At 51.5% G+C, this 24,859-nt stretch overlaps 3 protein-coding genes across 6 annotated transcripts; 2 read left to right on the top strand and 1 right to left on the bottom strand.

Moving 5' to 3' along the window:
- The first annotated feature begins 5,804 nt into the window (after positions 1 to 5,804).
- PLK3 (polo like kinase 3) lies at positions 5,805 to 10,598 on the top strand. 2 transcript variants are annotated; one of them, XM_081056618.1, is made up of 15 exons: positions 5,805 to 6,141; positions 6,302 to 6,409; positions 6,503 to 6,619; positions 6,748 to 6,877; positions 6,959 to 7,046; positions 7,685 to 7,780; positions 7,870 to 8,068; positions 8,176 to 8,302; positions 8,513 to 8,604; positions 8,845 to 8,938; positions 9,070 to 9,153; positions 9,247 to 9,409; positions 9,561 to 9,690; positions 9,852 to 9,965; positions 10,069 to 10,598. In XM_081056618.1, the coding sequence occupies exons 1-15, from the start codon at positions 5,932 to 5,934 to the stop codon at positions 10,258 to 10,260; spliced, it is 1,944 nt and encodes a 647-aa protein (XP_080912744.1). In that variant the 5' UTR covers positions 5,805 to 5,931; the 3' UTR covers positions 10,261 to 10,598. The 2 variants fall into 2 exon arrangements, with proteins under 2 accessions (XP_080912744.1, XP_080912745.1); XM_081056619.1 differs by having other exon boundaries at positions 5,883 to 6,141; positions 6,748 to 7,046.
- Positions 10,511 to 11,273, bottom strand: DYNLT4 (dynein light chain Tctex-type 4; the record flags this gene model as incomplete). The annotated part of the gene is made up of 1 exon (XM_081056623.1): positions 10,511 to 11,273. One exon carries the CDS (start codon positions 11,271 to 11,273, stop codon positions 10,614 to 10,616), a length of 660 nt encoding a protein of 219 aa, XP_080912749.1. The 3' UTR covers positions 10,511 to 10,613.
- Positions 11,274 to 13,313: 2,040 nt separating this feature from the next.
- On the top strand, positions 13,314 to 18,592 carry BTBD19 (BTB domain containing 19; the record flags this gene model as incomplete). Of its 3 annotated transcripts, XM_081056622.1 has the most annotated exons (8): positions 13,314 to 13,445; positions 14,750 to 14,963; positions 15,048 to 15,101; positions 15,997 to 16,056; positions 16,133 to 16,201; positions 16,277 to 16,408; positions 16,532 to 16,657; positions 16,789 to 18,592. In XM_081056622.1, 8 exons carry the CDS (start codon positions 13,360 to 13,362, stop codon positions 16,921 to 16,923), a joined length of 876 nt encoding a protein of 291 aa, XP_080912748.1. In that variant the 3' UTR covers positions 16,924 to 18,592. The 3 variants fall into 3 exon arrangements, with proteins under 3 accessions (XP_080912748.1, XP_080912746.1, XP_080912747.1); XM_081056620.1 differs by having other exon boundaries at positions 16,133 to 16,408; XM_081056621.1 differs by lacking the exon at positions 13,314 to 13,445 and having other exon boundaries at positions 14,643 to 14,963.
- Between the last annotated feature and the right edge of the window lie 6,267 nt (positions 18,593 to 24,859).

The following is a 24,859-nucleotide window of genomic DNA, read 5'->3' as shown; positions in this document are numbered from 1 at the left end:
CCCAGTGCCAAGGTCATCTACAAAAACCCAGGAGTGGTGGTCCTGCTTCTGACCTGTCTTGGGGAGGTCTTTCCCCCACACTGTGAGCTGGTTCCCACCCAGAGGTGTTTCCTAAACAGAAGAAGTATGGAGGGGGGTGGTTAGGAGCTCAAGCTCGGGAGTCAGACAAACCTGGGTTTGAATTCTAGCTCTATGAAACCTTGTACGAGTTACCAAATCTCTCTGAATCTATTTCTTCCTCTGCAAAACAGGATCAATAACACCTTCCTTGCAGGGCAATTGGGAGTATTCAAAGGAACAAAGCCCAGAGCCTGGAGCACTGTAGGCATTTAGTGCTGGCTGCTATTACCATGAAAAGCCAAATCGATTCCCTTTGCTTTCCGTGTACTGGTCCCCTGTTGCATTCCAGAACCGGGTAATCCTTCAGAGATGAAAGGGCAGAGAACTTTCTCCTGAGGCTTTGCCAGCCTGTCCCCAAGCCAAACAGTGCTGGCCTGGCTTTTAAGCTGAGTACACAAGGCCCTCTGAGATGTCCCCTCTTTATCCCCCCACCCCCCATCCTCTGGCCCAGGTCCTTTTCACTCCTCCCTCATGGTCCAGCTTAGAGCATCCTCTGGGAAACCTGCCATGATCTTCCCCCAGATCGCTCCTAAAGCCCCCTAGGTTTCCTCTCTGGCAGCCATTAATTATCCTTGTCTCTGATCTGTTTACAGGGAGATCTCCCCTTGAGCCCATGAGACCCTTGATGGTAGGATTGGCCCTGATTCATCTTGGTAAAGCTGGGAAGGGATTGAACCTGGGCAGGCTTTTCCTTTCTTTTATATTTTTTGTCCCTTTTAGCCTGAAAGACATCTGGTCCCTCTCCCTCTTTTTCATAAAGGATTTCTTGGATGAGCCAGTCTGGAAACCTATTCATGGCCTAACAAGTTATGTTTTCCTTCTAGAGCCCAGGTGAGATGTCAATATGAGGAGAGAACAGGGTGTGTGTGTGTGTGTGTGTGTCCATCCCAAAGGTCTGGAAAACCAGGAACTGACTTGGAGAGGGTGAGATACCAGCTCAGGGGCCTCAGCCCTCATGGCCGTGCAGCGCTTTCCCAAGCTCTGATCTGTGGCTCTCCTAGAGCATACTGGGCTGTTTATCACTTAAAGAATTTCTTGTACCTGGGAAGCCGGGCTCTGGGACTGGAAGAGCTCAGGCCCTGAGGTCCTGGGGACTTCTCTCTGACTGGGTTCCTTAATGGCAACACAGCTGCCTGCATTTCAGTCCTCTGCCCCCATCCCCATCTGTGGTCCTCACACTTCTGCCTCTGACCAACACTCTGGATTGCTGGGCTGTGAATTTTCCACAGAGCCACAGACAGAGGTACAGGACCTGAAGCCTCTGCTAGAGGAAGGGGATGGTCCCCAGACCCCACCCAACCATCCCCTCCTGACTCAGTTTATCTCTCTTCCCAGATGCTGACAGGTCCCTTTGGCTTATGGTCCAGGAGAGGGAACCACTCCAGCCGTAAATCATCACCCTTCTTTTATCATCCTCTAGCTCTTACCTCTCCTCTTGCCTGGCTCCCTCTCTTCTAGTGCTAGCCACCAGTGCCCCTCTCCCCTCCTCAAAGCCGAGAATTGCATATAAGGCTTGGCAGTTAACAATACAGAGCCAGACTCCACCGTGAACTACCTTTGTGACTTTGGGCACGTCATTTAATCTCTTTGTGCCTAATTTTCCTATGGGGAAATGGGAATGATAATATCTATCTCACAGAGTTATTGTGAATATTAAATGAATTAATATTTATAAAGTGCTCAGAGTAGCACATGGTAAGCATGAAACGCTACTATAGCTATTAGCATTTCTCTTCTCTCTGTTCTGGCTTTAACACTTCCACCTCTGAACCCACCTGAGGTCAGAACACCTGAGATCTCCTTATTACTAAATCCAATCAATAGCCCTTCCTGAGTCCAAGCCTTACTTCGCATCTCTCATTCTTGAAAGACTCCCTTAACCACTGTGACCTGGCACTGTCAAGAAATTCTTGACTGAGCTGCCAAAGGGGCAAGGAGTGGGAGACATGTGTTCAACAAGGGGCAGTGGGCCTGACAGCATCTTCCGGGAGAAGGAGATCCAGAGAACTCAGAAAAACCTCAGGGTGGGCAGAGGTTGTGAGAAACTTCGGGGGGAGGAGAAAGGGCCCTAGTAAGAGGGATATGGAGACACACAGCAGTGTAGGAGGAGGACAGATGCAAGGACAGAGAACTAGTGACCCCAAGAAGAATGAGGCCAAGGTGAATAGTGGAGTCAGACATTTTGGGTTTAGATCTTGGCTCTGCCCCTTGGTCACTATATGGGACCTCAGGCAAGAAGCTTAACCCTGGAGCCTCAGATTCCTCATCTGTGAAATGGGGATAATAATCACATCTACATCAAAAGGTTACTGTGAGCAGTCAATAAGACAAATGCTTAGCCCAGTGCCTGGTACAGGGCAAGTGGATAAGTTCCAGTGTAGTATATCTTACGCTGAAAGAGGAAGCAGAGCAGTCTGCCAGGCCCTTGAATTACAGCATCCAAGAGGATCTCCTCCTGGTGTCCTGGCTCCCAGAGGAGCCCTCAAGAACCTTTTTAACCTCCCAAGGGGAAAAGACATTGGAGGGTAATGATATGCCCAAATAACAGAATGTGCCCAAATATGCTACTTTGGCATATTGATTATTTTGAGCTGTAAGCATTTCAAAAACAGCAAATGGAGGGAGAGGCTGTCTCTGAACTTCCCTTATCTGCCTAAAGACAGATCCTCCAAAAGGAACTCAATGGTCGTAAATTTCCTTCCTGGAAGTTTCATCTCATATCACAGGAGAGGAGACTGTCATCACATCCAGACAAACTGTGGCACAAATTATCGTATCTCCCATCCATTCTTCTGAGGGCTCATTCATCTTTACCCTAAGAGTATTACATTCCCCTTCCCCTTTCCCTATTAAGATGATATTTAAGCCTGGATGCTCAATCATATGGGAGAGTTATTCATTTTTCCCTGGGTATCTCCCATGCATATATAAATTATACATGTTAAACTTCTGTTTGTTTTTCTTTTGTTAATCTGTCTTTCTGCTTATGAGTCCCATCTGGAAACCTAAGGTGGGTGGAGGTAAAGTTTTGGCTCCTCTACAAAATCCTAACCCCTGGTACTTTAGAATGTAACTATATTTGAAGACAGGACCTTTAAAGAGGTCTGTCATTAAATTAAAATGAGGCCTTTGGCGGGCCCTAATCTGATCTGACTGGTTTTTTTATCAGAAGAAGAGATTTGGACACAGAGAAAAAGATCATGTGATGTCAGAGGGAGAAGATTGCCATCTACAAACCAAGAGCGAGGCCTTAGAAGAAATTAATTCTGTCAATGTCTTGATCTTGGACTTCCAGCCTCCAGAACTGTGAGAGAATAAACTTGTGTTGTTTAAGCCACCTATTCTGTGGTATTTTGATGTGGCAAACCTAGCAAACTAATACAAATACATTTTGCTTTATTTTCCAAAATTTACAGTGTCAAATACGCATTTTCAAATCATATATGCCTCAGCCCCACATCCCCGAGTGGATTTGTCCTCTCTGGCCCCACCACTACAATCTCTCTCCTGGAAAATTGTTGACCTGTAGGATAAAACCCAAACTTCTGAGTATGGCACTGAAGGCCTTCCCGCCTACCCCCATCTCTCACTCCCTTTTACTCATCTGAGCTACTAGTATTTCTCCTTATCTCAGGCTGTTTGGGTTCTCCCTTCAGTGGCTGTGAAGGGCAAGGTTAGAGAAGCAGGCCCTTGTGGGCCTGATGAGGGATTGGGTGGGATGGACATATGGAGGAAGGATAAAATGGAGATGAGACTAAAGACAGTGAGATCAGCAAGGTGCTGTAATAATCCCAACCAGAGACTGACCCAGATTAGGGCATGAAGGGAAGATGGAGCCAAGTGGATAGATTTCAGAAATATTTGGGAGATAAAAATGACAGGAATTGGTACTCAACAAATACTTGTTGACTTTCCTGACTACTCTTTCTAAAGTAAACTCTTTCGTTACTCTTCTGTTTACTTCCTTCATAGCATTTTTCACAGCCTACAATTAACTTGTTTATGTATTTGCCTATTTTATGTTTCCATCAAACAGATTGTAAATTAAAGGAGGACTGCAACCTTGACCTTATTTATACAGTGCTGGGCACTTATCAGGAGCTCTCAATAAATCTCTGAGGACTAAATGGCTTAATAAATGTTTGGATCATGTAGAGGGCAGAGAGTTAAGGACAAGGCCAGGAGGAGACCTGTAGTCCTGGGACAAACATTACAGAGTGGTTAAGACCCCTACCTCTCTAGGATGGCCGGTTGGCTCAGCTGGTTAGAGTGCAGTGCTCACAATTCCAACGTTGCCAGTTGGATTCCCACATGGGCCAGTGAGCTGCGCCCCCCACAACTAGATTGAAAACAACTTGACTTGGAGCTGATGGGTCCTGGAAAAACACAGTTCCCCAATATTCCTCAACAAAAATTAAAAAAAAAAAAACAACTAAAAAGACCCCACCTCTCCCTGGCCCTGGGAAGGGTGGGCAGGGAGCAGGGTTCTAAGGGTTCAGATGGCCTCTGGACTGATGGCTTCCGATCGTCCTTCGTTAGATTTGGATTAAATCCAATTCCCATTTTTCACTTTCTGGCCTCTGGCTTTTGACTCAGGACAGTGGGTGTTTTCAAGGATAGGGTACAGGGGACCCGCCAGAACCTGAGATACGCCCCCTGAGTGTGGAAGGAGGTAGCAAAATGTGTGGCACTTGGGAAAACCCTTGATTGCCAGCCTGTTTGACCCCAAAACTCAGCATGAAAGCCCCGGCCCCGCCCCACTTCTTCCACCCGCCCCTCCGGCAAGCCAGGATCGGTTTGAGAATATGCAATCCTCCCAGGCCCTAAAGGGGGCAGCACTGAGCTGGGACTGGGGGGTCTGGCCCAGGACCCGGGACTAGCAGTGGTCTCTCGCACTAAAGGGCAGTGTTGGTGACTCGCCTGGGTGAAGCGCTGCCCCTGCTTTTCCCCTCTTGGCTGGGACGCTGGTTCACCTAGTTGCTGGGGACTCCCCAGATGCCCAGCACCCTGTGGGGACAGAGCCAGGAGTGTAGTTTCCAGGCTTCGGCCTCACATAGAAAGGTGTTGGCTCAGGTAGTAAATGGCCACCAACTGTGATTGGATGGCCATCAGCTGTGGCTAGTTGGCCGTCAGCTGTAACCAGTGAGCCATTGGCCACTAATACAACTGCTGTGGCTACGCTAGCAGAAAAATGGGGGGGCTAGCAAGAAGATGGTGACTGGCAAGCACGGATTGCAGTTAGGACGGTGGGCTTCCTGAGTCTCCAACCCAGCCACCAGCGAGAATATAGTGGCATGACTCCCCTATGTATGGCTCCGGGGGTGTTCCTTTTTGGCCTCACCATATCCTGCGTTCTTATGTGGGGAGCGGGACCAGAGACCCTGCATGACAACCCACTAGGACTTCAGCATAACCCCAGATTGGGAAAGAAGTGGGCACCCAGTCACGGGGGCGGGAGATGGAGGAACGTCTGGGCCACCACATCCTGGAGGAATCCTTCTGGTGACTGGCAGTATGACTGCGTCTTTAAGGCTTGAGCAGGAGGCTGGGCCTCGAGGTGAGTTGGGTGAGAGGAGGAGCTTCTTCATGACGTAAGGCTTGAAGGAGGAGCGCTGCTTCTCCGTGACTCGCCGCCAGGAAGGGGGCGGGCTCTTAATGACGAGACGCCGGGGAGGGGGCAGGAGTTCATTGATAAAAACGCCGGGCTCCCTCGGGCGCGAGCGCAGTGTAGCAAATCCGGGCAGCGCCACGCCCGGCCTCCGCCGGGCGGAACCTAGAAAACCCCGGCCCGCGCCGCGACGCATCATCCGCATGGAGCCGGCCGCCGGCACGCTGTCCCCGCGCCCCTTCCCGCGGGCGGCCGCTCCGCCTGCGCCCCACGCCGGGCCCGGGCCGCCTCTGAGTGCCACGCCGGGACCTGAGCTAGAGAGGATGGCCGGGCCGCCGGTGCGGGACCCCGGACGCCTCATCACGGACCCGTGCAGCGGCCGCACCTACTTCAAAGGACGCCTGTTGGGCAAGGTGAGCTGGGGTGTTGCTAGCGAGGGTGCAGAGGGGCCCTTGCTAGCCTTTTTGCCCGCGCGGGGCAGGGAGGGGCGCTTGTCCTCGGCGAGGAGACGTATGGGGGCCAGATCCTGCCTCCCTCGGAGCACCCTACCTGATGCCTCCTCCCTCCCCTTAGGGGGGCTTCGCCCGTTGCTACGAGGCCACTGACACAGAGACCGGCAACGCCTACGCGGTCAAAGTCATCTCTCAGAGCCGCATCACCAAGCCGCATCAACGCGAGAAGGTGGGCCCGGGCCCAGTCCCAGAGGACGAGGGGTAGGGTGGGGACGGTGGCATGGGAGCCCTTGAAGGATGACAAGCCCGCTCCTCATTGCAGATACTAAATGAGATTGAGCTGCACCGCGGCCTGCAGCACCGCCACATCGTGCGTTTCTCGCACCACTTTGAGGATGCTGACAACATATACATTTTCCTGGAGCTTTGCAGCCGAAAGGTGAAGGATGGTGATGGGGGAAGGGGGCCTTAAGACCCAAAGCAGGAGTCCTGTCTCTTCCTCATAGAGCACAGATGGAGGGAGGGTCAGGGTGGTTGACCAGGGGCTGAGGCAGTGGCTCTCTGCAGTCCCTGGCCCACATCTGGAAGGCCCGGCACACCTTGTTGGAGCCAGAAGTGCGCTACTACCTGCGACAGATCCTTTCCGGACTCAAATATTTGCACCAGCGAGGCATCTTGCACCGAGACCTCAAGCTGGGTGAGACTCCTGGGCCAACAGGATGGGGGTGGGGGTGGAGAGGCAGAAAGGAGTCTGACACATCTCTCTGCCCCCGTCCAGGAAATTTTTTTATCACTGAGGACATGGAACTGAAGATGGGGGATTTTGGTCTTGCTACCCGGTTGGAGCCCCCGGAACATAGGAAGAAGTGAGTGTTTAAAGAAGAGGTGGCCACAGCCACAGTCTCTGTGACAGACAGTATGTATGTGGGAAGCATGATGACTTCCGTGTGCGTGTGTGTGTGTGTGTGTGTGTGTGTGTGTGTGTGATAGGTGGGGAAGAGATGATGGGCTGCTTGTATCTGAAGGTGGAGGTGGCAGCCTGGATTACTGGGACTTGTGGAGAGGAGACCCTACTGTGGCCATAACTGGGTGTGAGTCACACAGATAACGTGTGGCAGATGAATGTTTATGGGGGATGTGACAACTGGTATTGGTGTGTGTGGCACAGACCATAGGAGGTGACAGCCTGTATGAGTGTCTGACAGACAGGACTGGGGAAGGAGGAAGGGATCAGTGATGGACCCTCTGTTGACCCTGGAGGAGAAAGTTGGGTTGGGGGTTAGGCCCTGCCCCTGTCCTACAGAGCAGCTGAGCAGCTGGGACAGGCGGGTGGGCGGGGACTCAGCTGCCATCCCCAGCATCCATTGTCCCAGGACAAGCAGGAGTTCTCTGGCCTTTGGTGACAGGCAGCTGCTTTGTCTGGACTCACAGTGGGAGCAGGGATGGGGGAGCCAGCTGGGCGAGGTCTGACCCTTCCCCTCTCCTCCTCCCTACCTCTTTTTAGGACCATCTGTGGTACCCCTAACTATGTGGCTCCAGAAGTGCTACAGAGACAGGGCCACGGCCCTGAGGCAGATGTGTGGTCCCTGGGCTGTGTCATGTGAGTCCCAGGGTCATCTGCACACAGATGGGTGTATGGGTGGGGCATACTTTCCACTTTACTCCTGACTTCTTATCTCTGCCCCACAGGTACACACTGTTATGTGGGAGCCCCCCCTTTGAGACAGTCGACCTGAAGGAGACGTACCACTGTATCAAACAGGTTCACTACACGTTGCCCGCCAGCCTCTCACTGCCTGCCCGACAGCTGCTGGCCACCATCCTGCGAGCCTCACCCCAGGACCGCCCCTCAATTGACCAGATTCTGCGCCATGACTTTTTTACCAAGGTCTGTAGCTCACTAGACACCTAAGTACATTCTCAGGGGATTGAAGGGGGGCAGGTGACAGGACCCCTGGGGCCTCTCTTTCCTGCTCACATGGCTCCACTCCTCAGGGCTACACCCCCGACCGGCTCCCTGTCAGCAGCTGCGTGACAGTCCCAGACTTGATACCCCTTCACCCAGCTAGGATTCTGTTTGTCAAAGTTACCAAGAGCCTCTTTGGCAGGAAGAAGAACAAGAGTGAGTCTGGGATGCCAGGTTTTGAGGTTACAGAGGGGCAGGGGGGCTTGTTACACACATTGTGGGGACATGAGTGTGAGTGCCTGTGAGCCCCTGGGGAGAGTGTGTGTTATACAGGCACTTGGTTATACCCATCTGTATTATCCCTTTGAGAAGTGGGGAGGGGTGGGGCTGGGTAGGATACTGAGGGCTATATCTATCCCTATCCAGGTAAGAACCACCCCGAGGAGCAGGACGATGTCTCCTGTTTGGTGAGCGGTCTCACCCGGACATCCATTGGCCGTCAGGATGCCAGGCCCGAGGTGAGGTGCTCACATGGGAAGTGTGCCCCTGACTCACCCTAGCAGCTGTGGGAAGCTCAGGATAAAAGAGACTGGTGAAGCATCTAACTCGTGGTGGCCTAATTGGCTGTGTCTCATTAGCCAGATGGGGCTGACCTGGGGTGCCCTGGGAGCCAGGGCAGGGCTGGGCCACGGACTCTCACGAATTTGAACTTAGGGACCTCCCCTAATTTTACTCACTTCCCCTACCCAACCCTCCAGGCTCCAGCAGCTTTTGGTCCAGCCCCCCTCAGCCTGGTAGAGACAGCACCTGAAGACAGCTCACCCCGTGGGACACTGGCGAGTAGTGGAGATGGTAAGCAGCCAGGAGTACGAGAGATGCTAGAGGTTGCTGGGTCTGAGACCGCAGTCCAGAGGGAAGGAGTGGGCAGAGGGACATGGTCCTGGGGTACTAGTGCCTAATTCTGAGTACCCTGTTCCCTTCAGGGTTTGAAGAAGGTCTGACTGTGGCCACAGTGGTGGAGTCAGCCCTCTGTGCTCTGAGGAACTGCCTGGCCTTCATGCCCCCAGGTAAAGTTGGTGTCTGGTACATATGAATGGTGGTAGGAGTTCTTTGCCTGGAAGGCCAGGAACATGTTCTTATTCCTTCCTCTCCCATGACAGCGGAACAGAATCCAGCTCCCCTGGCACAGCCAGAGCCTCTGGTGTGGGTCAGCAAGTGGGTTGACTACTCAAACAAGTTCGGCTTTGGATATCAGCTGTCCAGCCGCCGTGTGGCTGTGCTCTTCAACAATGGCACACACATGGCCCTGTCGGCCAATAGAAAGTAAGTGTTGTTGTGGGATGATTTGTAGCCACGCCATTGTAACCGGAAAAGGGCTGCACCTTGGTGTGTGCTCCTGGGTTTGGGGGCCTGGGGCCTCAGGGGAGAGGCAACAGTGCAGGGCTCCCTCTGACCTCTGTCTCCTCTCCTCCAGGACTGTGCACTACAACCCAACCAGCACAAAACACTTCTCCTTCTCTGTGGGTGCTGTACCTCAGGCCCTGCAGCCTCAGTTGGGTGTCTTGCGGTATTTTGCCTCCTACATGGAGCAGCGCCTCATGAAGGTGTGTGGACTGGGGTGGGGCACATTGAAGACTTAACACAATCTGGTCCCTTCCTATTCCCCTTTGTGGGGGGATCAAAGCTAAAGGCTGAACCTCTAAGGGAGATATCAATGGGGAGGGGCCTAAATTATGTCAGGCAAATGACCTGTCCCTGCTCCCAGGGTGGAGATCTGCCCAGTGTGGAAGAAGTAGAAGTGCCTGTCCCCCCACTCCTGCTACAGTGGGTGAAGACTGATCAGGCCCTACTCATGCTGTTTAGTGATGGCACTGTCCAGGTAAGAGCTGCTCTGGAGTTGGGGGTCTGGGAGGCCCGGGGTGCTGGGGAGGAAATTGGACTTGGGGTTTCGGCCCTGATCAGTGCCACCCTCCTGTGCACAGGTGAACTTCTATGGAGACCACACCAAGCTGATCCTCAGTGGCTGGGAGCCCCTCCTTGTGACTTTTGTGGCCCGCAACCGTAGCGCTTGTACTTACCTCGCTTCCCACCTTCGGCAGCTGGGCTGCTCCCCAGACCTACGACAGCGGCTCCGCGATACTCTGCGCCTGCTCCGGGACCGCTGCACTGCTTAGGCCCCAGCTTGCAGAGCAGGCTATGACCCAAGCCCTCAGGCCTGATGCCTGTGCCTGTAAGGCTCAAGCCCTTGCCTCTGTGGCCCTCCCTGTCCCTTTAGTGCCTCACTGGGGGCTTTGGGCCTAATCCCCCAGGGAATCAGGGACCAGCTTTACTGAGGTTGGAGGCGGCCTTGTCCTAGCTGCCTCCTACCCCTTCTCCAAGAAAAGCCTGAGCCTTACCCCCAGCTAGGGGGCGTTATTTATGGACCACTTTTATTTATTGACAGACATTTATTTATTGGGATGTGCGCCCTAGGGAGAGCCTCCTCCTTCTGGGATAATAAACCGTTTTGCAGAACTTGGAGGCCTCATCACTCGCAGTAGAGCCCGTGGACCGTAGCCACTGCGAAAAGCGAGGCGTTGGTGAAGGTGGCGGAGGCCAGGCCGTCGCATGCTGTGTCCCAGAGCGCGCGGCTGACGACGTGCACACCCTGGCCGATGCGTGGCCCCAGCACCACACTGCACACCAGCTTGTATCGTGGTGGGCTGAGTTCACGCAGGCGCACATGCACCAGCTCGCACAGCTGCAGCGCCAGTGGCCCCGCCTCGGTATCAGAGTAGCATATGTCCTGCAGCTCTGTGGCCAGGGTCTCTTCCAAGGCACGTTGTGCTCTCTCGACCTCCCAGCGCTCCCCAGGCGCCGGCTCCGTGCGATATGAAGGCGCCATTCGCCGGCTGGGCGCCAGGGGCAACCCGGAGAAGCTGACCCGCGAGACTAAAGGGGGCACTGGGCACAGGGATGGTCGCCGACCCCCAGGACCCGCACCTGGTCCAGCCAGCGAGTTGCGGCGGGAAAAGGATGAGGCCAAGCCCAGCACGGAGCCACGGCGGGAAGCTGGGCCCAGACTTGATGGTCCGGTCTCATCAATGCTGGGCAGGCGGCCTGGAGGCCGCACTGGCGATAGTCTCATCCCAGGGTCTTTGGCAGTCTCTTCTTCCTGACGTCTGGGGGGCACAGGCCTACCAGCCATGGACCTGCCAGCTGGAAGACCCGCTTTTGGACAGGGTGGCCCTCACTGCCCATCTCTGTACACCACCCAGTTTCTTACTTGGTGATAAGGGTTTTTGCCCCTTAACCCCTTCTTACCTGTGTTTTTGAGACAGGTGAATCAAGTAGCCCAGGGCTGTGTGGATTCCTAGGTGCTTAGAGGATTAAGGGCTATGTGGGACATAAGGGAAGAGATGCTGCTCAGACTATCATTTTGGGCTAGTCCCTGCCCTCTGAGCTCCACTTTCTACTAAGTACTGTGAGGGTTAGCTAAATGAGCTTTTCTGCCTTCCACCCGACTGCCCGCAGAATAGGTGATGTATCTGTCCTTTGCTTCAGCCTAGACAGTGGTGCCTCCAAACCATAAGCAGGAGGGACAGACAGACCTGACGCCAACCCCATAGGTCCTTCTAGCCCTGTGGGTATTGAATCCACTTATCCTCCACCCGTACCTGCTCCTACAATGGCTGGCACAGAATCCCACGACTGGCTGAGGCTAGGTGCAGGTGACTTGGGAAGCTCCTTCCACCTTCTGCTTTTGAACTGTGACCCTACTTCTAGAATCGGTTCTACGATGGCAGCTCTCTTCTCCCGAAACTCCCGCAGGCACCCTGAATCACATGCAGCCTTTGGCCTCCGAGCTCTCACAGTCTTTTCGTGGCCGGCCTGACCTGCAGGTGTGTTGTGGAGTTGCCATGGATTGCTGGGCAAGCACTCCTTTCCTGGTTCCCTCCATTGAATCCTGGCTCTGGCTTAACCTAGGAGTGTTACTACTGTGAGCATGTACTGAGTGCAGAGAGACTGAGTCATCAGGGGAGAGGGAACAACAGGGGCTTAGAGCCCAAGGGTCTGCTGCCATTATAAGAATGACTGAGGGAATAGTTGTAGAGAGGTGTTCCTATCCCAGGGCTCTTAAACCACTGTCCATTTTTTCCCCTTGTGAAGAATGGCTCTTTACTCTTCACTTGTGAGCAAGTTGCAGAGGCCTGGGATATGGGGAAACTTTGAGGCTGCGTGGGTGGCTACTCAGGAATCAGGATCCCGGCCCACAGGAAGGAGCATGTCATGACTCTATGACTATCGTCTCCCCATCAGTCTAAACAAGGACAAACATTTCCGCTCTCTGAGCAGAGCTAGGGTGGGGCTTGGCTGACTTCCTCAGCTCAGGGCTGCCTTAGGGAAGGGGAGGGAGGGGTGAGAGGCCCTGAACTCACACTCTGGACTGGACATCCAGCCTCCTGACTCCTGCTGACCCAAGTACTCTGGGGTTTGTCCCCAGCTAGCCACACCTCTTGTGTTGCATTTCAGGGATGCCAGAGGCCATGACTCCTTTGTCAGAGCTGACATCTCCTCACCTGACCCCTCTGGGAGGAATAGGACTGCTTTCTCCCAAACAAGCCTTGTCTGGGTTCTGAAAACTGTTCATGGGGGTGAGGGCTTTCCCTGTTGAGTGGGGTTCCCCAGGCTTGGCTAACTTGATCCTGATCCGGTGTGCATGTGAGTGAGGGGTTGGGAGGGGCGGAGAGTTTGAACTCTGAACCCAAGAAGGGCAGCGCCAGGGTGCTAAGACACTCAAACTCTGCTTAGGGCCCCTCTGAGGTCTGAAGTTTTCTCTGGACCTGTGGGAGGTGGGCGGGGCCTCCTCAGGCCTAACTCCAGTTTCTGTGGAAACCCACAGGCTTCCCACCCCAGCGCTGCCTGGGCAGGCTCCCAGCTGGGGCCTCATCTGCAGCCAGCCTCTCCTCTCCCTGTCTGGTTAGCTCCACCTTGGCCTCTCTTGGTCACCTCCCTGAGTCCCCATCTCCAAGCCCAGCCTCTGGCCTCTTCTACCAGCTTCTGATGCCTTCTTCAGGGAACTGGGCGTCTCCTGCCCCATTCCTAATCTTCAACTTCTCAGTAAACAGGCCTCCCAAGCTCCTGCCCCTCCCTCTCAGGCCTTTCTAGTCTCCTCACCAGCTGTAGGGCCTGGCTAGGCCTCCTGCTTCTTCCCACCTACTGCCTCCCATACACCAACAGACAACAGGCCTACTAGGCTATTACATCTGCCTACTCCCCTGCCCCACCCCACCATGGAGACCCCAGGACTGGTTGTGCACGGGGAGGCTGAACCCTTTTCCACAGCACTCCGAAGCCTCGTCAACAATCGCCTATACAGGTGAGGGGTAGGCACGGTCTATGGGTTTTGATAGCTGGCTTTGCTGGGCCCCATGACTCTGAGGAAGCCCTGGCTACAGAAGAGGCGGGGAATTAGGACTTGACCCTTTTGCTGAACTCAGTCTGGGGAAGTCTGAGTTCCCAAGTGTAGAGCATGGCTGCTGATCACTCAGGGTCCATGATATCTTGAGAGCCAGAGGTGGAGGACAGTGGAGGCTGGAGCCTAGAGTGGCTGTGTGACCTCAGGCCAAGGCCTTCCTTTTTTGGAGCTTGTGCTCCGGGTCGTTAGCCCCACTGGATTCTGAGAGGTGGGATGTAACTTGAATCCCTCTCTGGGGAGGCAGAGGAACAGATGACCTTGTTCTGGAAACTGTGGATTCACCAGATTGAGGATTCAATCTTGAGGATTCAATTCACAAGATTCAAAGGATTGAGCCAATCTCAGACAGGAAGTAGTTTCAGGGTGCTGCCTGGGGCTGTCTGCCAGGACACAAGTGGTGTCTGAAACCAGGGACAGAGTATGGGGGCAGGGCTGGTTGGGAGAACTAGAAAGCAGCTTTTTGTTCTCTCTGCCTCAGAGCTGGGTTCCTCCCCAAGGGTTGGTGACTCTCATAACCCTACTGCTTTGAGGATCACAGTCAGGTCTGAATAGTGGGAACTCAGGCCTTGGACTGGGAACTAGGAGCATCCAGGAAGCTCAAACTTCATTGCATGCCTCCTACCCCGTGTTGTTAGAGGCCCAGAGGCTGGGGCCGGAAGTGATCATGAAGATGGAAAATGTGGTTTGGCCGTTTGGTGCATCACTGCTGTGTCTATTTGCAGCCAGTGCACGCTGCACCCACCACCTCCTGCCTGGAGGAGGCTGAAAAAAGCTGAGTTTGCAGTCTGTGGAGGAGGAGCCAAGAAGAGCTTCCCTTCCCCCAAGACTCAGGCTGGGGAGGAGAGGGGTATGTGGGATCAGTCTTGAGTCAGCCCTGCTGCCCCTCAGTGATTAAGCATAGCCACCTCCTCCCATTTCATATGGGAGAAACCTGAGATTAAAGGTAGAAAGTCACTTGCCTGAAGTACCATAGGGTGGAGTAACCTGAGATTCAAAGGTAGAAAGTCACTTGCCTGAAGTACCATAGGGTGGAGCTGGGAATAGAACCCAAGCCTGTGTGTCCCAGACCTTCAGCTAGGACTAAGCCCTGACTCTTATATGACAGATAAGGAAACAAAGGCTCAGAGTGGGCCAAGGCAAAGCCTAGAGTTGCACTCTAGACGCTGGCCTCTTCTCCCCTGGCTCTCTGCCCCTCTTTCCCACAGTGATGTTCGCTTTGTGGTCGGTCAAGAACAGCAGGAGGTGTTTGCCCACCGGTGCTTGTTGGCCTGTAGATGCAACTTTTTCCAGCGACTTCTGGGCCAGGAGCCAGGCCCTGGAGTGCCTAGTCCTGTGGTGCTAAGCACTGTGCCAGCTGAGGCCTTCCTGGCAGTGCTGGAGTTCTTGTATACCAACAGTGTCAAGCTGCAACGCCACTCTGTAAGCCCACTGGGCAGGGGCCTGGGTGGGAGAGGGAGAGGGGCAGAGGAAACAGCCCTTCGACTCTAACCACCCACTTTGCAGGTGCTGGAGGTGCTGACAGCAGCTGTGGAGTACGGGCTGGAGGAATTGAGAGAGGTGGGTTTATGTGGTAGGGCCCTGTCTTGTTTCCTTTGCCTCTATGAGCTCGGTTCATACCCTGCTTCACATACACTCTGTCTTGGAGAGGAACACATACAACACAGAAGTATGGTTATCTCTGTATAATAGGCATTTATGCATCCCTATGTGCAAAAGGATATGTGCATGCCCTGTGTGCTGTGGGGGCAGATAGAGCATGTATGGCTGGTGCTGTAGATACCAAGATACAGCTTTGATCCCTGTTCTTCAAAGACAGATAGACACATAAAAAATCCACTGTATGGAGGGCTGGGTTACATTGTCTCTCCAGTCTCCAACTTGACCTCCCTTAACCATGTGGCATAAGAAGTGTGATAGATGAGGGTAAATGGTGCAGAGACTTTATGGAGGATCTCTAGACTCATCAGCGGAGCGAGATGAAGTGAAGATTTCCTGGAGGAGGAAACATTTGTGTTGGATCAGGTAGAACGGGTAGGAGTTTGTTCAGAGGGGGAGTGGAACGATGGCATTCTATTCAGAGGCACAGATGGAGCTGGTGAGACACTTAGCGTGGCTGGACTGAGTGTGAGAGGAGGTGAGGGAGAGATGAGATTGGAAAGGTGCCAGGGCTGGTTCATGCAGGACCTTCAAGAATTTGGACTTCTTTTACCTAGAGGGTAAAAAAGAGTGGAGATTCATTGGAGGTTTTGGGTAAGAGAATGAGGATTTGGAAGCTAAAGGGAGAAGGGATTGGGAGAAATGAGAAGGGCTCACCAGTCCTATAGGGACAAGAGTGGCAGTGTAAGCCCAAGGGAGCTTGACTGCTCCAAGTATACTTACTGCTTCCAGGTTGAGGTGGTAGTGGGGGAAACAAGGGCACCTCAGCACAACCCACATTCATTTCTGTTCCCAGCTCTGCCTGGAGTTTGTGGTGAAGATGCTGGATGTGGAGCTGGTTTGTGAGGCCCTGCAGGTGGGTAGTTCCCCGTGTGTAGGGCTGGGCTACATGGCCTTTCCAGTCTCCAACTTGATCTCCCTCTTGCTCTCAGGTGGCCGTAACCTTTGGCCTGGGACCACTGCAGGAGCGTTGCATAGCCTTCATAGAGGCCCATAGCCAGGTACAGCTTCCCATTTTCATACTCCCAACCCCACACCTCATTCTGCTCCTCCCTGACCCATGTTCGGACCCTCAGGAGGTGCTCCGGACCCGCGGCTTCCTGGAACTGTCGGCGCCTGCGTTGCTGCCCCTGTTGCGCAGTGACAACCTCTGCGTAGACGAGGCTGAACTTGTCCTGGCGGCCCGGAGCTGGGCGCGCGTGGGCGCTGTGAGCCGGGCTAAAGGGAGCGCGGGGTTGGGGTGCTGAAGGAGTCTTGGGCCGCAGGAACCTGGCGAGTGGGCGGCGGGCCAGGTGCCCCAGCCCGCCCGGGCTCAGGGCTGGCGTTTGCAGGCGGTACTGGAGCGACCTGTGGCCGAGGTAGCGGCACCGGTGGTGCGGGAGCTGAGACTGGCTTTGCTGGCCCCGGCGGAGCTGAGCGCCCTGGAAGAGCAGAACCGGCAGGAGCCGCTCATCCCGGTGCGGACGCGAGGAACTAGGCCGAGATCCACTCAACAGCGTGGGGGAAAGGCGGGGGGAGGGGCGTGGCACAGGGTCTGCCGGTGGGGGCGGCACGGCGGGACTCTGTGGTGACCGGCCTTCCCCTTCAGGTGGAGCAGATTGTGGAGGCGTGGAAGTGCCATGCTCTGCGGAGAGGGGATGCGGCTCGGGATGGCCCGTGCCGGCGCCGGAGAGGCACCGTGCCCCGGGAACATCACCGCTTTCTGGACCTGCCCTTTAAGTGACGAAAGGCCACGTCTTGCGAGGAATTCTGTGCTGTCTCAAACTACACCTCCCGGCATTCTCGGCGCTCAGAGCGGGCCTCCGCTCCCAGCATGCTGGGCGGGCAGGGGCGCGGGGAGAACCGCTGTCCGCAGAACGCCTCTCCCTATGGGTGGGGCCTAGGAGGAGAGGAAGGCGGGGAGGAGGAGAGGAAAGGGCGTGGGCTTGGGCTGTGTCTAGCTCCCTGGTCCCCGCGAAAACCAAAAGTGATATCCCTGGCACCATACCCTAGCTCTACATCCTGGTACCTGGGCACTCTTACCAGTCTCCTTTACTCCTTTCCCTCCCCCTTCTCTCGTTCCCCCCCACACTCTGGTTCAAGCTTTGTTTCTCAGTCTAGTTGTGTAGGACACAGCTCCCTGGCCCATGCTGGTATTATGAGCCTTGCGCTCCACCTGGCTGAGCCAGTTGGTCCCCAGTCTTCGGTTGGCCAATCACAGCAGCTCATGGCAGCTCCTGAGGATGGCAGCACGCGGTAGCCCACAGCACACTCAGCAGCCCAGGCCAACCTGGGGCTGCTCACTGCTGTTGTTCACAATCTTAGCTGTAGAGGGCGCAGCTCACCAGCCCATGTGGGAATCCAACCGGTGACCTTGGCCTTGGGGGCACGGCTCTCTAACCACCTGAGCCACCTGGCTGGTCCTCATTTACTCTTATAACCACCAAATAGCTTTTCAGCTCAGCCCCCTCTTTAATTCAGACATGCCGGCTGGAGATTGCTCTCTACATACCTCACAGATCCTGCAGACTCAGTCTGAAATTGAGCTTCCTCATCGTTCCCGTTTTTTTTTAATGCTATTCTTTTTCTGTTTTTTTTTTTTAACTTTATTTATTTAAGTGTGTTTTTCCAGGACCCATCAGCCCCAAGTCAAGTAGTTGTTTCAATCTAGTTGTGGAGGGCCCAGCTCACAGTGGCCCATGTGGGATCCAGCCGGCAACCTTGTTAAGAGCATTGCGCTCTAACAGACTGAGCTAACCGGCTGCCCCTCCCCAGTTCTTTTCTGTTTGTTTATTTAATTTTTTGTAATTTAATTTTAATTTTTTTTATGTTAGTTTCAGGATCTTTTCCCGGTTCTGACACCATCGTTTTTCTCATCGTGGGTGCCCAAGCCAGAAACCTGAATCTCATCCTGGCCTCATTCCTCTTCCTCACAGCTGCCTTCTGTGGCTTCTACCTTCTAAGAGACTGAAGGGTAGCAGAATATGCCATGTCAAAATATGTCTTTTGGGCATAAGGATTATTTTAAGCTGATTATTTTGAGAAGCAGGAGAAGCTCTGAAAACATTACAAGTTACTCTTTTGCAAGTGTAATTTATATTTATAAAGGAAATCTCCATTTGTAAGGGTGCTTCGCTCTGTACCAGGAAAAGGATGACTAACTCAAGAGAATCTTATCAGTGGAGAAGGCACCCACTGAAATCTACCTGATAAACCTCACCCTTGTTTACCATGCTTTTTCTGGTGGCCTCCTGGTAACTGGCCTTCCCTTACTTTCTTTTGTCTTTAGCTGAAGGTGGTATTTAAATGGGTATTTAAGGTCAACTTTGGAATTACTCATTTTTCTCTCTGGTATCTCCCATGTATACATGAGGTATACATGTTAATAAACTTCTGTTTGTTTTTCTCTTGTTAATCTTTTTCTTCCTTTTCTTTTTTTTTTTTTTTTTTACAGGGGTCTCAGCCCAGAGCTCAGAGTAGAGGAAAAATTATTTCTCCCCTGCAAGATCTTTACAATTAATTCAGCTCTCTCAGCCCCAGTTCTGCCAATCCTATATGTGGCAGGACTTACTGCTACAGACTCTAATCAGTCTTCCTGCCTTCACTTGAGCACCCCTCACCATCCCCCCCCACCCCAATCCACTTCCCACACTGCAGCTACCATAGATTTATCTAAGATTGTCAGACCTACTCCCCTTATTAAGCCCCTCAACATCCTCATTGCACTGAAAGTGAAATATCTATTTCACTTTCAGGGCCTTAAAATTACAACAAATATTAGCAGCTCTTCTCTCAACAACTATCTTTGCAGGAATTCACTGGTCCTGCAGGCACTAGTCCTCTAGGTCTGGATTTACTCTCTTGGTTATTGAAGACTCTCTATGTTACCTCTTTCATTCATTACACATTTCGTCTTCCTGAGACTCTGAATCTCCCTGGAGAAAGATCCCTGGGGCCTTATTTATTTCTGCTTCTTCAATCCCTGTTACATAATCAGTGCTCTGTAAGTGTTCAGTGATGACTTTATTTCCTTATTTAAATGCTATTTTATTCCATAAAGAGTTTTAAAAAGCTGTAAAACAAAATACTGTCAATCTAAAACAGTATAGGGACAATCGACTATTTGGAAGAATAAAATCAGACTTCTGTCTCAGGGATTTTATGCAAAAATACGTTGCACATGGTTAAAAATAATTATTTGGTATTATTTCTCAAGACTGAAAATGTGGTTACCTGCAGTACCACTTCCTGACAGCATCATTTGGATAGTGAAAATTGAAAATAAGGTACATGTCCTAGAAGATTGGTTTAACCTAGAAGACTGGTTAAACTAACTATGGTGTCGTGCAGGGTGTCACGCGGGGTCTCTAGTCCCTCTCCCCACATAAGAACGCAGTATATGGTGAGGCCAAAAAGGAACACCCACGGAGCCATAGATAGGGGAGTCATACCACTATAGTCTCAGTGGCGGCTGGGTTGGAGACACAGGAAGCAGGAGCCACACTATCTGCAACCTGCCGTCCTCTTCTCTCTGCCAACCAACCTCACTTGCTAGCTGCAATCTGCTGTGCTAACTGCAATTCTCTTTCCAAGCTTGCCAGCTCAGCCACCATCTTCTTGCTAGCCCCCATTTTCTGCTAGCGTAGCCACAGCAGTTATATTAGTGGGCAATGGCTCACTGGTTACAACTGACGGCCAACTAGCCACAGCTGATGGCCATCCAATCACAGTTGATGACCATTTACTACCTGAGCCAGCACCTTTCCATGTGAGGCCGAGAGCCTGGAAACTGCACTCCTGGCTCTGTCCCCACATAAGGTATATTCCTACAATGTCAACATAAGAAATGTCCAAACCTGTAGAGAGCTTTTATAAGATTTTAATTGAGCCAAACTTACAGCAGTGATGGGAAGCAAGATCTCAAAGGCTCTGAAGAATGATAGTTGTGCAGTTTCTTTTATACATTTGGAATTCAGGAGAGAAGTAAGGAAAATTACATGAAGGTAGGAGAAAGCAACGTGCAGAGTAGATCAGAGGATAGTTAACAAGATATGTGCTCTCTTGAGGGTGGTTAAGCTTCCAAGAGGTCTGAAACAGGTATTTCAAAGGTGTGTTAACCTGGATGCACAGAAACAATGGACAGGGCTTGCTTTTAAGTAAAGCTTTTACTAAAAAGTTATAAGGTTGGGGTGTGATTACCCACTGTGACCTGCCCAATTAGGAATTTATGATCAGATCACCCTGTAAGGAGGTTACTTTTGGTTAGATTTATTAAAGTGCTCCTTTTTCACCCATAATTCCTTTTGCTAAAAGGAAAGGTAGTGTTGGAGAAGAAAAAGTTTTCTTCACCCCTCTTAGGATCACTGGCTGGGTCTAAAAATTAAACTGACAAAGATTAAGAGGAGAAAAGCATACAAATTTATTTAATATAAGTTTTACATAACATGGGAGCCTTCCTAAGGAAATGAAGACTGGAAGAAACAGTAAAACCTGAGTATTTTTATGCTAGGTTTGATGAAGGGTAGGCAGTCTTGGAAGAATATGATAGGTTAAGGAGTATGAAATAAGTGTAGGAAATTGGGAGCGGGCCGGCCTGGTGGCTCAGGCGGTTGAAGCTCTGTGCTCCTAACTCTGAGGGCTGCCGGTTTGATTCCCACATGGGCCAGTGGGCTCTCAACCACAAGGCTGCTGGTTCGACTCCCACAAGCGATGGTGGACTGTGCCCCCAGCAACTAACAATGGCAACTGGACCTGGAGCTGGGCTGCGCCCTCCACAGCTAAGACTGAAAGGACAACAACTTGACTTGGAAAAAGCCCTGGAAATACACATTGTTCCCCAATAAAGTCCTATTCCCCTTCCCCAATAAAATCTTAAAAAAAAATAAAAAAGGGAAATATAGCAAGATCTGTTGATTTGGATTCTTCTTGGAGTATCTGTGTGTTTGGAGATAAGGATGGTTCCTTCCCTCCTGGGATAGAGAGAGTTCCTCTCACTTGAGGATTTTATAAGTTGTTTCAAGGGAGAAGGGAGGGGTTAAGGGTAGGTAGGGTGGGGAGGTCGAAGTGACTTTACTGTGTTCTCAAATTCCTTTAGTTTAAAATATTCACTATGCCAAGGTGCCATATTTTGGGGTAGCATATCCTGAACCCCATCAGTAGCTCAGTAATTAAGAGTATGCCTCTTCTGGAGCCAGGCTGCCTAGGTTTGAATCCCAGCTCCACCACTTTCTGGTTTTGTGACTTGAGTGAGGCTATTTAGCCTTTCTGTGCCTCACTTTCCTTATTTATAAAATGGATATAATAATAGAACCTGTTCAGTAGGGTTCTTAGGAAGATTAATTTTGTAAAGTGCTTAGAACTGTAGTGGGACAGATTAAATACTGTAGATGTGTTTAGACAATAAATCCATTCATTTTGTTTTACAAATGTTCATTGAGTGCTCATTTCCCAGACATTGACTTTGGGTCATGGAATCCATCAGAGAACAAGTCAGGTAAAATCCCTGCCTCATGGAACTTACATTCTAGGAGGAAAAACATACAGCAGACAAGAAATTAATGCATGCTATAATCAGAGTAGTTTGTGCTCTGAAAAAAATAAAGCCACTTAAAAGGATAAACGGTGATGTGGTGGGAGTGGGACTGTTTTCATACAATGTGATAACACTGGATTCCAGAGACCTGAAGAAGGTCTCTGAGCCATGTGTCCTGGTGATGGGATTTACATTAAAAAACAAAACAATTTGGCTTTTTGTGGACAAAAGTGTGGGGAGGGTGTGATAGAGGTGAGGGGAAGGAAATCTAAAAACAGTGAGGGGGATATCGCATGAATGCATCAAGAGCTCTTGGACCAGGGTGGTAGCAGTGAAGGAGGTAAAATATTGCGTGAAACAATGCTTTGAATGTGGAAGTCAATGGGACCTACTGATGGCTGTAAATTTGGAAGTCATCAGCTATGAGACCTCCAATAAAGTATTAACTTCAAATGACATAGAGATAAGCTTCTTACCGAGAGAAACTTCGTCTGAGAGCCAGGGACAGGACACTTTTGGAAGCAAGTGACCCCTGTCGTTTCAAAGTGCTTTCTCTGCACGGCACTCTTCACTGGGCTTGCATACTTATGTACACTAGTTATCCTGGGTTATACACTACAATCCAAAAAAGCAGATTCTTTTTTTGCGGTAAAAGCTTGCACAGGGTGATAGTACAACAACGTGCAATCTCAAAGTGTTATTATTAAAAGCTAAACTACTCATAGTCGTTAATACTAACAAAAAAAAGTACTGTCGTGTTTTAAATACAACCACAACGAATCACACTACCAAAGTCTATTCTTTAACCTTATAAATACAGCCTCGTAAAAAACACGAGGCCTCAAAAAATTGGGTATAAACTCATAACTGTTCCTCTCCACGGAAATCTTTAGTAAAAGGCGAAAGATTTATACGATCTGAAGAGAAACCAGAGTATGCCTGCTTGTTTCCGCTTGGAAGCCCCCAGAACGAGCTAATCCTCAGATTAGTTATGGTTGTTCAGTGCGTGAGTGATTCGCGCTCCCGGCCTGGTGTTTGTATAGACCATACATTTCTAACAGGCAGTGTGCCCTGCAACAGTGGACAAATCCCGGTGGGGCTGGAACTCAAGCCTCGTGAACTGGTTTTCGTGGTGCACCATGGGTATGCAAATCGCAGCCAGCTCCCGGCTGGTGGGTGATACGAGCTGCACACGTGGGGCGGCCGCAGCTCTCTCCCTTCTCTGCGGGTCCTCCGGGAAACCGGCCCCGGGTTTGCCCAGAGAGCTAAGGGCATTTCCTGCCGGTGCCCGATGCCACGTTCATTACCGGGCCTGGGATTAAGCATTAGTCGCAATTGTTGAAGTTCAGTCCTACCATTCCATACCTGCAGGTACACCCCCCACCCCCCGAGTTTTAGGAACAAAGCGGAGACAGTTGAGCACAGACACTCAACTTGGGGATCTTGGGACCACGTAGGAGTCACATCAACACCCCTCCTGGAGGAGACGGCATCCAGTTTATCTTAAAGGATGGTTTGGTCAAGGGAAGGTTGGATCAGTGTTCTAGGAAAAGGGAATGGCATTTGCGAATTTGTGGGAGGTGAACACCCAAAGTAATTCAGCCTGTGTAGAGTGTGGAGTGTCTGAATGAGGGTGTATGTGGCCGTGTGCTGTCTCTGAGAACTGGGGAGGTGACTAAGGCTAGATAGAGTTAGGCCTGGAGAGGGCTTGGATTTTGTCTTGTCAGTGATGGGGAGCTGTGAAAGTATTCTGAAGTCAGAAGGCTGACTAGTGTGAGGTGTCACACAGGGTACGCTGCCCTGTAAGCACTGGGGCTTATCCCTGAGATTGGATGTGGTCAGTACCCCAGGACTGACCATTACTGGGGTCGTCCAACTCCAACAACTGGCTGGAATCCCTTCAGCTACTGCTGTATCAGGACACCTTTCTGTTTCCGGGTTTTTTCTTAAGCATGCAATCAGAGCAAACACTTGCAGCAAAGCTAAAATCTGTACAAACTACAATAATAGAGAGCATTTATGAAATGTCAGGTCATTTCTTACATAAATGATTTCATTTAAAATCCTGAAAGAAAAAGATAATACTCTACAAGATAGGCTCTAACCTTCCATATCACAGAGGAAGACGCTGAGGCTCATAAGGTTCGCTGACTTTCCCAGGTCACTCAGCTGGTAAGTGGCACAGTGGACTGATAGCTTTTGCCCTGTTCCAGACTGGTGAGCCCTCCTGCTCCACCGACAAGTTCCTCCTAGTGACCCAAACACTACTGGACACAAGTCCAGCCTCCATCCCTTGAACGTGATGGATGTACCCCCTGCTATAGGTTCCCAGCCAACCACCCACTTCCCTTAAGTCTTTTTAGGCATTTTAGTGTTGATTCAGCTGCATTAGGCTTATTTATTTTTTTATTTTTGGCCACAACATGGTTATCTGCCCTTTGGTGGGCGATGTGTGAGAAAGCAGTGTTCTCAAGGTGACACTGCTCCAGGTGAGTGGGCGGCTGGAAGCCAGCGTGTGGATGTGTGTTGCCTATGACTGAGCCCTGGGCTAGTTGGGGAAGGGCAATAAGACACCCCCATCTCATGAGGTGTGGCCGTGCTCTAGCCCAGGGCTGTGGCCAGTCTTCAAGGTCAAGGCCTCTGTGCAATGGGGCTGTACAACCTTCACAGAACAGCTTAAATACAGCGCCTCACAGGTTGCTAGCACAGTCTTAATTTCTGGATCGTTTCCCCCAGATCCCCGATCCCCATCCCCGGGCTGTCTAGCCAAAGACGCCTCTGGGGAGGTTGAACTGGGCACAAATCTCCTAAAATAGCTCCCAAGACCCTCCTGTGCCCATTCTTTCTTCAATCGGTCGCTTTCCCAATCTGCTTCCACTTCACCTGCCACCTCGCCTTTGTCCATGCCCCACGCCCCCGCATGCTGCTGCAACAGGAAGGTGGGCAATGCGTCTGGTGAGGTGCACAGGACTGGATTATGATGGCTCTGAAACCCAGAGTAGGGGTTGACACCAAAAACATTTGTATCATTTTGTCTATTAAGCACTTAACCCAGATCGTTACCAAGTATATAACTAACATGTTTGCTCAACATCATCTTCACTTCCAGGTGAATAAATAGACTGAAGTTCTGTGACAAAAATTTAGA

Source organism: Rhinolophus hipposideros (assembly GCF_964194185.1).
Source record: "Rhinolophus hipposideros genome assembly, chromosome: 8".
NCBI classification, from domain to species: domain Eukaryota; kingdom Metazoa; phylum Chordata; class Mammalia; order Chiroptera; family Rhinolophidae; genus Rhinolophus; species Rhinolophus hipposideros.
Note: the sequence above shows the minus strand (reverse complement) of the source record. Positions and strands in the feature narration are given on the sequence as shown.